The 15,060-nt window shown below is 38.5% G+C and overlaps 1 protein-coding gene across 1 annotated transcript; it reads left to right on the forward strand.

Moving 5' to 3' along the window:
• The first annotated feature begins 2,692 nt into the window (after positions 1–2,692).
• tmem276b (transmembrane protein 276b) lies at positions 2,693–14,947 on the forward strand. The gene is made up of 4 exons (XM_023263199.3): positions 2,693–3,431; positions 6,671–6,784; positions 10,827–10,964; positions 11,205–14,947. Exons 1-4 carry the CDS (start codon positions 3,035–3,037, stop codon positions 11,450–11,452), a joined length of 897 nt encoding a protein of 298 aa, XP_023118967.1. The 5' UTR covers positions 2,693–3,034; the 3' UTR covers positions 11,453–14,947.
• The last annotated feature ends 113 nt before the right edge of the window (positions 14,948–15,060 follow it).

Below are 15,060 nucleotides of genomic sequence, written 5' to 3' on the forward strand. Positions count from 1 at the left end.
GCGTGTGAGGGAGTTCATCAGATTTTAAATTCAGTTTTGCTTTGTTTACTGTGTTAAAAATGCAGGCTTCAACAGTAGGAAGTGGATGCAACAACTGTACACCTTTCCTGACTGAGATTCCAATACAATCTTAGTATATGTTCACCTTTATTTTTGATGACAGTCAGTCCTCCACAGTGTGGAGGATACCAGTGTTGAGTGAGTTCCAGAGAGATGCTCAGCTGGACTTTGTTTGCGGGGTTGTGTTGCTCCACATTTTTCTCTACAACACTCCAAATACTCAGGTGACTACTTGGTCAGGTCTTATTTCTGACTTTTTTTCTTCCTTTAAAAACTTCTGTAGATTTTGGTTGTGTGCTTTGGATTGTTATCATGCTGAAATGTTCTTAGTCTGCAAGCTTCTACAGATTGGGATTCACTCGTCTGCCGGTATTTTGGTATACCCTCGTGCATTCCGGGTGCCATCTATAAATGTCATCTCGCCAACAGATTGTGCACTCATGCAGCGCCGTACCATCACACTTCCTTCATTTGTGCTTCACTGTCAGGACTATGCACTCACTATAGCAGCCCTGGGCAGGTTCATGACAAACATGCTGGACCACATCTGAAAGAAACAAAGTGATCTTGGTCTTATCTGACCAAAGAATATGATCCCAATAATAATCTGACATCTTTTCATATTCCTTAGCAAAGTTTAATCTTGCATGACTTTTTGTCTTGAACATTATACATAGAGGTTGACATTATGCACTGTCCTTCACACCGTCTTAGCTGGCACAGAAAATCCAGTTTCCATTGATAACCTCTGTGCCAAGTCTGAAACACTTGCCTGTCTGTTTTTCAGAGGTGGACTGTAGAAGCAGCACACTGCCTTGGGTGTCATTTTAGGACAGCCACTGCAGCTCTGATTAGCGTTCTATACCTTCTGATTACTGCTGCAACTGTGTGTGCATGAACTGATTTTTAGTTGTTCACCAGTCTCCCTGTATCCTTTTTCATCTTTGTGAAGTGTTAAAATCAGTTTGTTTTTTTCTTCAATCCCTTTAGAAATGATTTTCTGCATGGATGTAGACAGACAGTCTATAGGTCCAAAATGGAGGCAGTTCTGGTGTTCACAGATCATTTTATAGCTGTGTTAATGCAGTTAGGCTAGCTGAAAACACAAATGCACTCAGTTTGGTTTTTAATGACAACAGATTTTCTAACTTGTGTGTCTGTGGTCACAGGTGTGTTCACTTTTGTTGCACTGAATTTGTACTTCGGATACAGATATAGTTGTGCAATAGACATTCTTGTGTGGCTATACAACAGACTATATTTTTGTTTACCATATAGTACAGCTGGGTCAGTATATAATTGAGGGACTTTTGAAGTCAATGGGATATATCTTGCATACATTTTTTATTAAAAGTAACAAAAAAAAGTATATTATGTTCATTATGATCATGTCTTTACAAATTCCATAGTTATTTATTATGGAAACAATCATTTATAAAAAATGACTGGATATCACAAAAATGTCAACTAAATAACCGTCCAAATTTAACAACAACCACCTTCTAATTAGCTAAACAAGAATATCATGACAGATATTTCTTTTTGCCAATATATCAAATTTTATAAGGAAAATAGCAAACTGTCCAAGAAATCACTTTCAACTAAGTTCCCCATTACAAAAACACCTCTCCAGGGAGTGTGTTAATTCCAGATCACATGACCTGCTCCACATGATGTCGTTTCCTCCTGGAGAAAAGACTGGCAAGACTCCAAGGCTTTCTGAGTTATTTAATGTAAAGTAGTGTGTGAGTCAAGTGTGGATTGTGTTACTACAATATCTTTAAAAATAATTTCAATTTTACTCAATTGTATATATAATATTTTAGAAGAATCTTTCTGTAAAAATGCCATGTGGTGTTTGGTTATAAGCGGCCATGTTGATTTTAGGCCTGAAAACAGCAAAAATGTCAACTATGATACCTGTCAACTATGTTACAAAAAGTCCCACAATTATATATTGACCCAGCTACATATACTGAGAGAAAGAGCAATCAATTTAAAAGCTATTTTTAAAAATGTATGTATTCATAAAGCAGAAAATAACACCCATGCACAATATTGACCACTTTAAACTCACCATCTTACCAGATCTCAGAACTGTATTTTTTTTCTGGACGTGCCCAAATTTGAATATGAGGCAGAGTCCACTCAGATATTATAAATTTCTTAATCAGTAAAGCATTTGTAGCGTACATGCAGCAGATCTGAGACTGTTCAAATACTGTTATATTCTTCTTTTTCTATTCACTGTTTTCATCTTTCAGCAGCAGTTTTGTATGTTTGACTTTGATGTGTTTCTTTGCTGACTGTTGCAATTTTTCTGTTGTGCACAACAGCCTGAACTGCTCTCACTGGACCATCCTTGTCCATATGGCAACTTGTCATCCACTGCCATTTCATCAGTTCATAACATTTTATTTAATATTCAAACAGATAGAAATAGACTTTTATCACACAAAAATCTAATGCTCCATAAACTGGTGTCCGGTATGAGACATAAAACAAACCCATCACCAATATTGCACAGCCACCACTTTGTTTTGCTGCTCACCTGTGCTTCACATGTTTACCAAAAAGAAGCTAAGGGGCGACCAGTGAAGCATCACAAATGACCACTCCCCCATAACGGAGCACATTTGTGTCTGCAGCTCCCCATCCCGCAGCAACCTGGAGGAGAGAGAGCGCAACTACATCCCTGCCCCTGCCTCCTCCTCACAGCGTTGGTCGCCATCCATCCCCTCTCCTCCTCCTGTACCATAACAGATGGTGGGAACAACATTGCATGCACCGGGCACCACAACAATAGACCGCAGCATCCAGTCCGGACTCCGCTGGCCTTGCACCACCATGCTCCCAGTGCAGGACTGCGTGAGGCTGTGAGTGCCGTCGTGATTTATTTCACGCGGTACCACCACCACCACGGCCACGGAGGAACCTTCTTGCGACTGTTTGGGCTCTCCATCGAGCGGGGAAGATGGCCGCTATGAAAATATTAACCAGCACGGGGCTCTTCTTGGCTTTCTGTGCGCTCGGGCTGCTCGCCATGGCGATCTGCACCGACTACTGGTACGAGACCGACGCGAGGAGACACCGGGAGAGGTGTAAAAACTATGCCAACAAGCGAAACGACCCGGGTTACATCTACATTTCAAACCACAACCTCCCCCTCCAGATGCCTCCAAAGAGCCTGGAGAGGAAAGGTAGCGGCCCAGATGCTGCTCCCCTCGTCAGGGGGAAGCGCCACTTTCTGGCCGCCGCGTCCGCCATGGAGTCCCACTGCAGCCGCCAGTTCAACTCCACCATCTCCGGGCTTTGGAGGAAATGTCACCGGGAGGGATTCGACCTGGAGACCGAGGACCTTATTTACAAAGGTAAACATGAACCGTCTGAAAAGCCTGGCGCTTCTGGTGCGCACCAGGCCGTGCGGCTCAGCGATGAGCTCACACCAAACCTGACACAAACACAGGAGCATCCACCGACCTGTTTTATTCACACATGTCTGCTTTTACACCTCTGAGCTGATCAAAGCTGGTTAGGATGCTTTTATTTGAGAAGCTTGTGGTGGATTTCGCTGTCCATGGTGCTGAGTGAACCTCCTCTCTGACATAATGGCCGGTCTCTGGTGTTATTTATACCACTTTTTCGAGACTAAAACGCCGTCTTGTAACGTTTAATGTCATTTTTTACGTACAGAAGTACCTGCATCATTGATAAATGCGGTTTGAATGCAAGCAGGGGCTACACAATGCCTCCTCAGAGAACAACAATGAGAAGCCATATTTCAGGCCTCAGTCACTGATGCCATGAGGCTGAGGTCCTAAAACTGAGCAGATACACCAGGAAAAGGGAATTTCAATGTGTAGGAAATGAGTGTCACCAGTTGTGACTGTGAGAGTAGAATGAGATGAACCCTCCCAGACAGCAGACCTTATTTCAACCCAAAATCATGGCAGTTTTCTCCACCAGGACCTGAAAATACCTGAGATCCACCAGTATTCAATCTTATACCCCTTTGTTTACCTAGAAGTAACAACGAATTCCCTTTTTTGTTCAATCTAACCATTGAAATCTGCAACTTATGTAACACTATAATACATTAGAAAACACATTTTACACCGGTTTATGGCAAAACACCTTCATTTCTGCTTTTTGAAAAATCTTTTGTTGTGTACAGTAGAGTACATAATGACAACAAGGTTCTGCTGTTGTTGTAGTTGACTTTAGGGCCTAAAAACATCACTGAAAGGCACCACATACAACCTTCATACAGCTTGTTTTCAGGTGTTTGTGGTCATTTAGAAGCAGCACTCTTGTTAGCCAGACTGCATTCATTCTGAATACATTTCATTCTTACTCAGACTGTCAACAAAAACGTTAATTAGCAGCTTTCTAAAGGTAATATTTTCATTGTGCTACTGCACTGACTGTGACCTGTGCAAGAGTTCATGGTACCGTATCCACACTTTGCACTGTATAAACTGAAAAAAAATATTCCAAAGACGTGACTAGAGCATATTTAACTGCTCCTAGAAGGTCTTTCTCCTGCTGGCTCCTCCTGCCTCGGGGATATTTAACATTCGGAGCTCCAAGCAGCCGGAGCGGAGGTGCAGATTAGAATTTGGCTGGTTTTCAAATATAATAGCATCTATTTACTATTAGTTTTAGTGGCCGCAGGAGTAAATACTGTATGCTGTCCTGAGTGAACACATGTTAGTATTGATTTTACACAACCTTGTGAGATTCTGAAGATCAAATTTCACCAAATTTCATGTTTCATTTCCTTCACAGTAACTGTATTTAGTGCAAATATTGGCACTGGTAACTGAGCAATATGGTATTATGGATTAGTACCTATTTCAGAGATTATTTATGTTGGTCACGGGGTATTAAGTGCCAGAACTATATAGGAATTAATGCCAGTTAAAAACAAACAAAATGAAGCTGTTGTTTATGTTCCAGCCACTGCCATTACTGTTTCACTGGGACATTTACACAGACAACAAGATCAAATGTCAAAACTCAGCCAGATTTTTCAAAGTTCCTTTTATCAAACTCCATCCATGGAACAGTAAATGCACAGCTTTAGGGTGATTCAAAACATATGGTCATATTTAGGTCGAAGAAAGACAATAACATGTGTCTCACCAGGGAACATGATTAGTTGTGAATAATTTTCTCAATGAATGCATGTGATAAAAGTGATTAGTGCTCAGATATGAAGATGTCTAAACATGATTGCAGTCCTGGCATCACTGCTGTTACCGTGTTAAAGGAATTCTACTCATATAGACTCATATGCTCAGTCATATAGTTTTAAATGACAACTTAGAGGTTTTAAGACATTTTCCACATCTATATAGAGTGTTATGGTTCAGTAAATGTTGATGTTTGAGTGCTTGTGTGCTCAGAAGTGTTGATTTCTGTGCTGCTTTTGAATATGTGCACAATAAAACATAATCTAACATTGAACAGGTTTAAACTCTGGCTCTCAATTTAAGCCTTGCACACCCACAAAGGTATTTTTCACTCATTTCTGCTGCTCAGATTGAAGGTGGGTGGGGATATGCTCACATGAAATCCCCAAAGTCAATGTACCAATAGCAGTGACAAAAGGCTGATTGTCCATTCTGCACAGAAGCAATAAAGCTAGCAGCAGAGTCAGCAAGATGTCAATCAACCCCTGTAGATTTCCACAACGTCCTGAGAGGAGCTCTAATCATGCAAGAGAGTAAAAATAATCCTTCTGGATATACCACATGTGTGTGGGACCTTTAACGGTTTGCTAAGTAGCCACAGCCTTTTTCCAAAGATGTAAAATTGAAGCTGCATTCAAAACAGCTTGCTATGAGAACAAGCTGAAGTAAAGAATTAGCTAGCTAGATGCAGTTTTGCATCACTTATTGGCTTGGCAATCTCGCAGTCTGTTGGGAGAACGTGAACTAAAAACAACAGCCTGATGTAAAAACAACTCTTCAGTTGTAGCCAAACAAAGAACGTTGATATCAAAGCCTTGAAGATCACAAACATGAACAAAAGAACTTTAAAATCCCCCAAAATGCGATAGAGGCAGAGGCTTTGACATACAGAAGTTGTTTGATTTTCTGTGTTGTATCATCTAATTTATGATATTTCATCAAAAAATAAAAACATCTTAGATTGCTGTATTGACATAAGACAGTGGCTGTAGAGCAGTTTGTAGAAATCACTCTCTAAAGTAGGGAAAGTGATGGCATGCGAGGAGACTAATATAAAAAGTTGGAGCTGGATTACAGACTCGGGCTTTACTTTAATTCAGATCAATTAAGTTCTGTATGTGGCCTTTCGGTGGAATAATCCATGTTCCATATTGTTTCATAATCCCTCCCTTAATAACAATGCAGGAGTCGTTGGGAAAACAGGGTTAATAAGGCCAACTCGGAAAATTAAAACTCAGGGGGAAAATAAATAAGAAATGTGCACACATATTATCTTCTGATCCCAGATGTGGGGTGAAGGTTTCATAATGCAATTCTTCCTTAATTTTCTTCTTTGTTACCTCTCTCACCTACTTTAATTAAGAGTATTTATGCTCCAGTTGTAATTCTCTCCTTTTCCATTCTGTTTTTGCCAGGAATAATTCAAAGATGTACCCCGGTGAAGTATCACTATTCTTCGTCCATCCTACCACGAAATTTACCCGTCAACATCACAAAGACTATACGCCAGGATGAGTGGCACGCACTCCGTAAGTCTCAAAGTGGTTTTCTGCCTCTGTGGAGCTGGTTGGACTTGCTGGTTCAGTGTCACTCGTTGTCTGGTTTTTGCAGGTTTTCTGTTAATCCACACGTATTTTTCTGCTTTTACTGTATTCAGTTAGAAGACTATTAGAGCTGTAAGAAAGAAAAAAAACAGAAAACAGATTTTTTTTTTTTTTTTTAAGAAACGTTTAAAAATTTTATTTCCTAGACAGTCTGTCTTTGTATTTAGGGGTTTTGTGGACTGAGTATATGTGAAAGTTGTTGTTTTCAAGACATGATTTTGGGTTTTATGGTTTTTTTTCTGGTATACATATTCATCTTTAGGCACATGATTGCTAAATCGCAAGTTGCCAGCAACAATTAGCCAACAGTCTATGTAGTTTATATTAAAACACACAGTATCTGCTGCTATTTGATCCTAAACATGATGTATAGTGAAGAAACAGTAAAGTGCTGTTTGTTTTTGACAGTGTGCGAGTCAATATATAACTGAGTGACTTTTGTAGTCCATGGGATATATCTGGCATACATTTTTATTAAAAGTAAAAAAAAAAAAAAAAATGTTTTTTTATGTTCATTGTGATCATGTCTTTATCACTAAAATGTCAACTAAATAACCATCCGAATTTAACAACAACAACTTTCTAATTAGCTAAACAATAATAAAATGAGCTTATTCAAAAATTATTTTAGATGTGTTCTTTTTAATAAGTTGAGATAATCATGACAGATATTTGTTTTTTGGCAATATTATAATGTATTTTATATGGAAAAAACAAACTGTATCTGTGTCCGAGAAATCACGTTCAACTAAGTTACCCATTACAAAAACACCTCTCAAGGAAGTGTGTTAATTCCAGATCACATGACCTGCTCCACATGATGTCATTTCCTTCTGAAGAAAAGACTGGCCAGACTCTAAGGCTTTCTGAGTTATTTAATATAAAGTAGTGTGTGAGTCCAGTGTGGATTTATGGCATGTCAACAGGTTTACTACAATATCTTTAGAAATAACTTTCAATTTCAATTTTACTCAATTTGTATATATAATATTTAGAAGAATCTTTCTGTAAAAAAGCGGTGTGGTGTTTGGTTATAGGCAGCCATGTTGATTTTAGGCCTGAAAACAGCAAAAAATCTAAACTATGATGCCTGTCAACTATGTTACAAAAAGTCCCACAATTATATATTGACCTCTGTAATATTTAATACACGTTACTACAGGATTAATGTAATCATCTGAATTACATGCACATTGTAACAATACAATTGGATTTCAAAATAAGAGCACATTATGCTGTTATTGTTCCAGACATAAATTTAATTTCTCAACATGATGCACTTTGACAGATGACACAACCTCATGTATTCCATTTCACATCAACACATATGTAGCACATGTAGCACATACAAGTTATTTAAAGACTCTAGAATATACAGTCTATTAAAACAAGTAATGCACAGTAAATAGCACATAAATACAAAACATGCAGAACCCAGGTAGCTTCTATTAATCTTGAAAGTGATCCTAAAACTGTTTTACCGGCATTGAACCTGAAAGGAAACATTAAAGTGAACATTTAATGGAAAACAGAAAATCAAAAGCCTCTGTCTCTATAGTTTTTTTAAAGCCTTTTTTAAAAGTGATTGTTTCTGGCAGTTTCTGTCTGATTCAGTGTGTCAGGCAGCAGAAATCCTGCACACTGGCTGCTCAGCACCAAACAGCACACCGACACTGTTAGCGATGAACTAATGAATGTAGTGGAGGATTCAGCAGCTTTTAAGCCAGGTGTTTCCCTTGGGAGGTGATGGAGACCCAAACCAGAGCTAAAAGACAGTTATTATTGGGCTTCAGTTGATCAGATAGACACAAACACGTTTTTATGTTGTTTCATTTTTTGATGGATCCTGTTGCCTGCCATTAGTTTGGTTGTACAAGTTGAACTGTAGGTGAACTGCTGGGTGACAGATAATATGTGAAAATTTGCTTCCCTGTTCTTTTCTTGTGTCATTCCTTTAGTCGTCTCACTGCCAGGGAGCATGCCATGAGGTTTTTCCTGTCTTGGGATTTGTCCTCAGAAAACATGCACACAAACACAAAAAGCAGAGTGGCAAAATTAAACAGCTTTGAGAAATGAAAGGGAGCTTAAGCAGCTCTCAGAGTCTAAACCTAATGCACAGTATGTAATGGTAAATAAGCATAATGTGTTCCAGAAAATGACGTGACAGCCCCAGTCTCCAGCACTATAAAATCTTTTTCATTTCATCAAAGGTCATTATTTCAAGCTTTCCTTTGCTTGCAGAGTGTTATCAAATATATAAAAAGCTGTAACTGTTACTGTATTGTATTTGTTGTGGTTGCTGTTCTTCATAGTCAGCTTTTGCAGTCAAGGAGCAATAAATATCTACAATTGTGGAGAATGCCAACAGCCAATCACTTTTTATTCACCAACATTACTGTTCAAATCAGCACAGTTTCAAATTCTTGTCTGCTTTTTATCGTTTCAAAGACATTTGTGAAATACATGTTTATTTTTCAGCCACACAGCTTTTTATCCACAGTTGCAGCCTCATCTACATAATGCTAGCCTCTTTACAGTGGATACCTGCTAATTGCTGAATTGTTTAAAAGGTTAAATTTACCGCTTCTAAGGCGCAGCTGCCGCTACTGAATGCATCACTGCCCTTATAAGCGCTTCTCTCCCATGTCGGCACTCATGACCAGAGGTTATCAGGTCATCACTGCTAGAGTCACTGGTTTGTATAATGGTTTATCTGAGGACATTAGGTCAGACAGATCAGTGTCTGCTTAAAACACTTGGATCAGCCTGCATTTCTGACTTGATCTCTTTGCTCGGAGAGAGATGGAGTCAGAGAGTTTCTTGACCTTGGATTGCATCAGCAGGGATGATGTACTCTTGTCTTATTGCCTCTAGGTGTGTTGTTTTATATTCGGTACAGGTGTTACAGTGTGTTGACAATGCTGCTATGTTCAGTACAGATGTGTGTCATTTACTTAGAAAAAACACTAAATTCCTTATTGTGATTCTGGTGTGATGTGTTCTGCTTTAAACCTGCCGTACTGTGAGATTATCGAAGCTTTCTTTTTATTCTTAGTCTACATGCAAACATTCAACATAAATAATGAACATTTTGAGTAACAAATGAGTAGAGAATTAACATTTGCTTGAACTTTTCTTTCAAAGATAGTTCTGTTATGTCATAATAATATTAAATTACATATGTTACAAACAATGGACACATTGAATTTAATGTACATGCAGTGGTTTTCTGTTATTCTTTGACGTTGCCTTATTATAATATACAATATCAGAAGACTGGTGCCTCTTAAAGCTTAAATAGGGCTGTTGGTTACCATAGCACACCTTTTATGATTGTATGAATTATATGCACATTGTAACAATACAGTTGAATTTTAAAGTAAGAGCCCATTATGCTGTTATTGTTCCAAACATAAATTTCATTTATCAACATGATGCACTGTGACAGATGACACAACCTCATCTATTCCACTTAGCATCAACAACTAGCACATACAAGTCATTAACAGACTCTAGAATATACAATCTATTAAAACAAGTAATGTACAGTACGTAGTACATAAATAAAAACATGCAGAACTCAGGTAACTTCAATTAGTCTTAAAAGTGATCATAAAACTGTTGTAGCGGCATTGAATCTGAGAGGAAACACTGAAGTGAAAATTACTTATATTACAAACAATGGGCACATTGACTTTAATGTAAATGCATTGGTTTTCTGTTAATTCTTTGACATTATTTTGTTATAATATACCTTATTGGAAGACTGGTGCCTCTTAAAGCTTACATTGGGCTGTTGATTACCATATCACACCTTTTATGACTGCTGATAATACAATCATTGTAATCTTGTGTTTGTTTTCGTGTAACCTGGCAGTTTAAAACCATTTATCCCACTTTAAACAATAGTCCTCATCGTTCAATGTCTGTAAAGTTCCCTTGGTGATGTTTTCATCTCTGCCTGCAGATCTAAGAAGAATGACGGCTGGCTTTGTGGGAATGGCTGTGTCCATCATTCTCTTCGGTTGGATCATTGGAGTGCTGGGATGCTGCCAGCAGCATGACCTCATGCAATATGTAGCTGGGCTACTCTTTCTCATGGGAGGTACTGTGAGAACACATATGCCCACATCCACACACGAGCATGCAAACAAAATCCAATTTTATTCAATTTCTGCATTAATTTGGTGACAGCTGAGAGCATCTTTAGGTTATCGTGAGATAGCCGATCAATGTCCTGCAGTAACATGACTCCTATCTGCAGTAAGATGCACATTACATGTAGGAATTTGATAATCGATCAGGAACCATTTTAAATCACTGCTGCTCTCCTCTGCTCACACAGGAACGTGCTGCATCATCTCCTTGTGCACATGTGTGGCAGGAATCAACTTTGAGTTGTCCCGCTACCCTCGCTCCATGTACGGCCTCCCTGAAGACATTAGCCATGGCTATGGCTGGTCCATGTTTTGTGCCTGGGGGGGCCTCGGCCTCACATTGCTGGCTGGCTTCCTCTGCACCTTGGCCCCCTCCCTGAGCACCCCTGCTCGCACGACGACCCACAAGCCCAGGCAGGAGAATGGAACCGTGTGACAGAAGTGTCGTGAAGCGGGTTGACCCACCGAACGCACAAACCACACCCTTCCAACCTTGATGTTTAACTCTGAGACAGTTTCTGTCTGGTCACCATCTCACAGCCCCCCGTCATCATCGCCATTTCCCCCTTCAGTGTTCAGTGTGCCTGAGTTGTGACAGAAGGAGCAAAGTGACGACAAACTTCACACACCTGATCTTGAGAATCCATGAGGGACCTCCAGGAACACAAAGAGTAACACCTACAGTAACGTATGACTGGAGCATGGCTCTCATAGCACTAATAAGACATTTTTTATTTTGGTTTCGACTTTTGACACGCTGACTCTATGGTGATCTAAAGGTGACTGTTTTCTCTGACGAGAATTTGTCTTAAAATGGTGCTCTCTTAAATACATAAAGCCACACACACTCCCACGCAGGATGCACACATACAACACACACACAGGACACACACACACACACACACACACACACACACACACCAGCTTTTCCACACATTCTCAATTACTCCGGATGAATCATGAGAGAAATCCTCCAAAAGGAACAAACACAAACATCAGGCCAGAGCATCCTGTCAGCATTCCTTTTTCAGTCGAGTGATGTGTGCTGTGTTATTGTTCGTAATGAAAAAAAAAAATAACTCTGGCGCTGACTGCCCATTGCTTATCTTTAGTGTAGCACACTAACTGATATCAAACATGAGCCCCGGGGTCGACGTCTGCAGCCTAGAATGGATCTAGCAGCAGTGTGGTCACTAAGATAAAATACACAGAAGTCAAATTTGCCCGGAAGAAGCAAATTGTTTGATACTTCTTTGAAGATTCAATATGTACAAATGCATCTCTGTGTAGATCCAGATCATCGTTTGTGTAAAGTAGATTTTGAATAAGATTGTTTGTTTTCCGTTTGCTCGGAGGTGATGGTGGCTGATAGTGGGGAGAGGATAAAGACTCGGATCCGTTAGTGGATTCAGCAACACAAAGGTATTTTTGTGGTACCAAATGAAAAGAATTTAAAGCAAAAGAAAGCATTAAAACATAGCAGCTGCTGAGCTGTGACTTAATGCTGCTGTGCTGTTACTGCTCTGACAGACCCAGTTGTTTGCTGACGGCTGAATCACAACCTGACGAGAGCAAAACATCAAACCAAACTGTGAAGGAAGTATTTGATTTCTCCATTGTTTACCCTAAATATTGCTAGGCCTTTATTTGTGTTAATACTCTGAATACAAGCAAGTTAAGCAATTTTACAAGCGAAAAATAAATGCAACTTCAGCACAAGCTGCACTCAAAATCCTCATCTACGCAAAGTGCAGTAACGTAGAGACATCAAACATTGGCAGAGGGCCAGTGTATCATATTGTGTTCTAAAACATGACTCTGGAAACAAAGAGCTAAAGAGAATTAGATTTTTTTTTATGTGATGAACATTATTATCTAACAATCAAATACATATCATTAATGGTCAGCTCATCCCTCTTAAAACAAAACCAAAAATGAAATGATAAAAATTAAGTACTGAATCCATGAAACATGTTTAAGACTCCAAGTTAAATACATTCCATTTCAGCAAAAGACACATTCATTGCCTACAAAATAGCTCCCTGTAAATTCTGTAGATTGTGAGAGAAACTTGGCAGCAATTATTCAATATTTTTTCTTATTTTCTTACTTTTTGGATTCAATCTTTAGATTAAAAAATACCTCCGAAAAGCACAAATAGGAATCTGACTGCAGCAACATATGGTACACTTTACACAGATTTTGTATTTTATTTGTTGTAATTTAAACATAAAAAATGACAAATTCTGACAAAGATCCATACTAAATGCTGGATTGTTTTGGTGTTAAGTTAATGGATGCTAAAGTCCAGTGGTTATACAAGAAAACACTTTTATTTAATGACATTTCCAACAAAAAGTAAGAGTAAAAATAAAGTAATTCTTGGGAAAATATTTTGGATTTCAAACTGGAGGTGTTAATTCAAAATAAAATTTAGACTGATGTGTGACATACACCTTAAATTCATAGTACAAATCAGTAAATACACTTGCAAAACAGTGTGTTTCATAGTATGTATTTTCGGATGGAAATTTCTTTAATATAAAAGGTAAAAAGATTCCACTGGTGATGCTTTTGGTAAAAGAATAATTCGCAGCAGCCATTTTAAAAAAAAAAAAAAAAATTCACATATGTGATTTGTTTTCTTTCCCCTCAGTCACTAGAGCTAATATATTTTGAAATGATGGAACTCACAAAGGGTTCATGATACAAGAATATTACAGCCATGTGTGATGAAGTTTTTATAAGTGTTGATTGCCTGAGATGAATCATGAGATATTCTATCAGCTATGTCAATTAACTTTCTTAGAGAAAAAAAAAGGTGTTATAGTGCGTTAACGACACTGTGTGTGATGTTCAGTCCTTTCACCATCACCATTAACGAGGAAATTAACTGAGGCATGATTGAAAACTGTATCTTCAGCGTCTTGTTGAATCTTTGCACTTTGCTGCGTCTCATAAAAGACAGTGAACCTGAAGTCTGATGTTTGTAAGGTCACATAAGGGAGCAAAAGATGATCAGAGCATGTAATAAGCACCCTGTTGTGTCTTTTACAAAGATTTTGGGTTTATACAACATTGTGTGTTCGGGGTCAGTCGGTCCAGGCTCTCACCAGGACATACTATAAATATGAAAATACTTATATCTGTGGTCAGTTCACTGGCTAATTGACAGAATGCAATGCTGTTTGGTGTTTTGGTTTGATAAAGTTTAAAGTTTACACCCAAACTGAAGCGCAGTAATAGAAGTATTACTGTAAGCAGTAAACTGTAATGTATAAGTACTTTGGTGCAAGTATAATGTGTTGTTAGGACTGAAGCACAAATGCACACAACTCTTGTTTTTTGTGTATAATAGGTGGGGGAATCCAGCGCTGATACGCCACCACTAAGTCAAAATGTATTACGAGCTAAAAAAAATTTCAAAGCACAAATTTACACCCCAGTATCTCAAAATTTCAAGACCACCAACATATACCAGTGTCTGTATTTCGAAAACTAAAGTTTTGTCATTGACTCAAAACAGAAGAACAGTAGCACACAGTAGCAAGATTAACAAAACATGACAAAACAACGAACCTTAGAGGACAAATGAGGTCAGCACAGTGTGACAATGTATTTTAAAAAAATAGTTGTAAAATCCCTTCTCGAGTGGCGACGTCCTGTGTTTCATGAGGAACTTAGAAATGTGCAATGAGAGATGCCCTGTGAAAACGCCACCGTTTCGAGTGGCACTCGTTCCAGTAGCACAGCTATTATTTTCTACAAGTCATTTATACTGGTTCCATCCACTGCAGATGTTGTGTGGGGATAAAAAAAAGACATTACAGTCTTGCATGATCTCATTACAGTTAGTTTCTTTCAATATATTAAAAACTTGTGTCCATTTTTAATTAATTTATTTTACTGAAATAAAATATGTAATTATTAATATCTTGTGATTTTGAGTCTTCGTTGTTGCACATTTCCTCACGTTTCATGTTAAAACATTTCAAATGTGACTGTCCTCGTCTGGCTGACGAGGCAGCAGAATGTTTCACGCTG

Source organism: Amphiprion ocellaris, chromosome 1 (assembly GCF_022539595.1).
Source record: "Amphiprion ocellaris isolate individual 3 ecotype Okinawa chromosome 1, ASM2253959v1, whole genome shotgun sequence".
Lineage (NCBI taxonomy): Eukaryota > Metazoa > Chordata > Actinopteri > Pomacentridae > Amphiprion > Amphiprion ocellaris.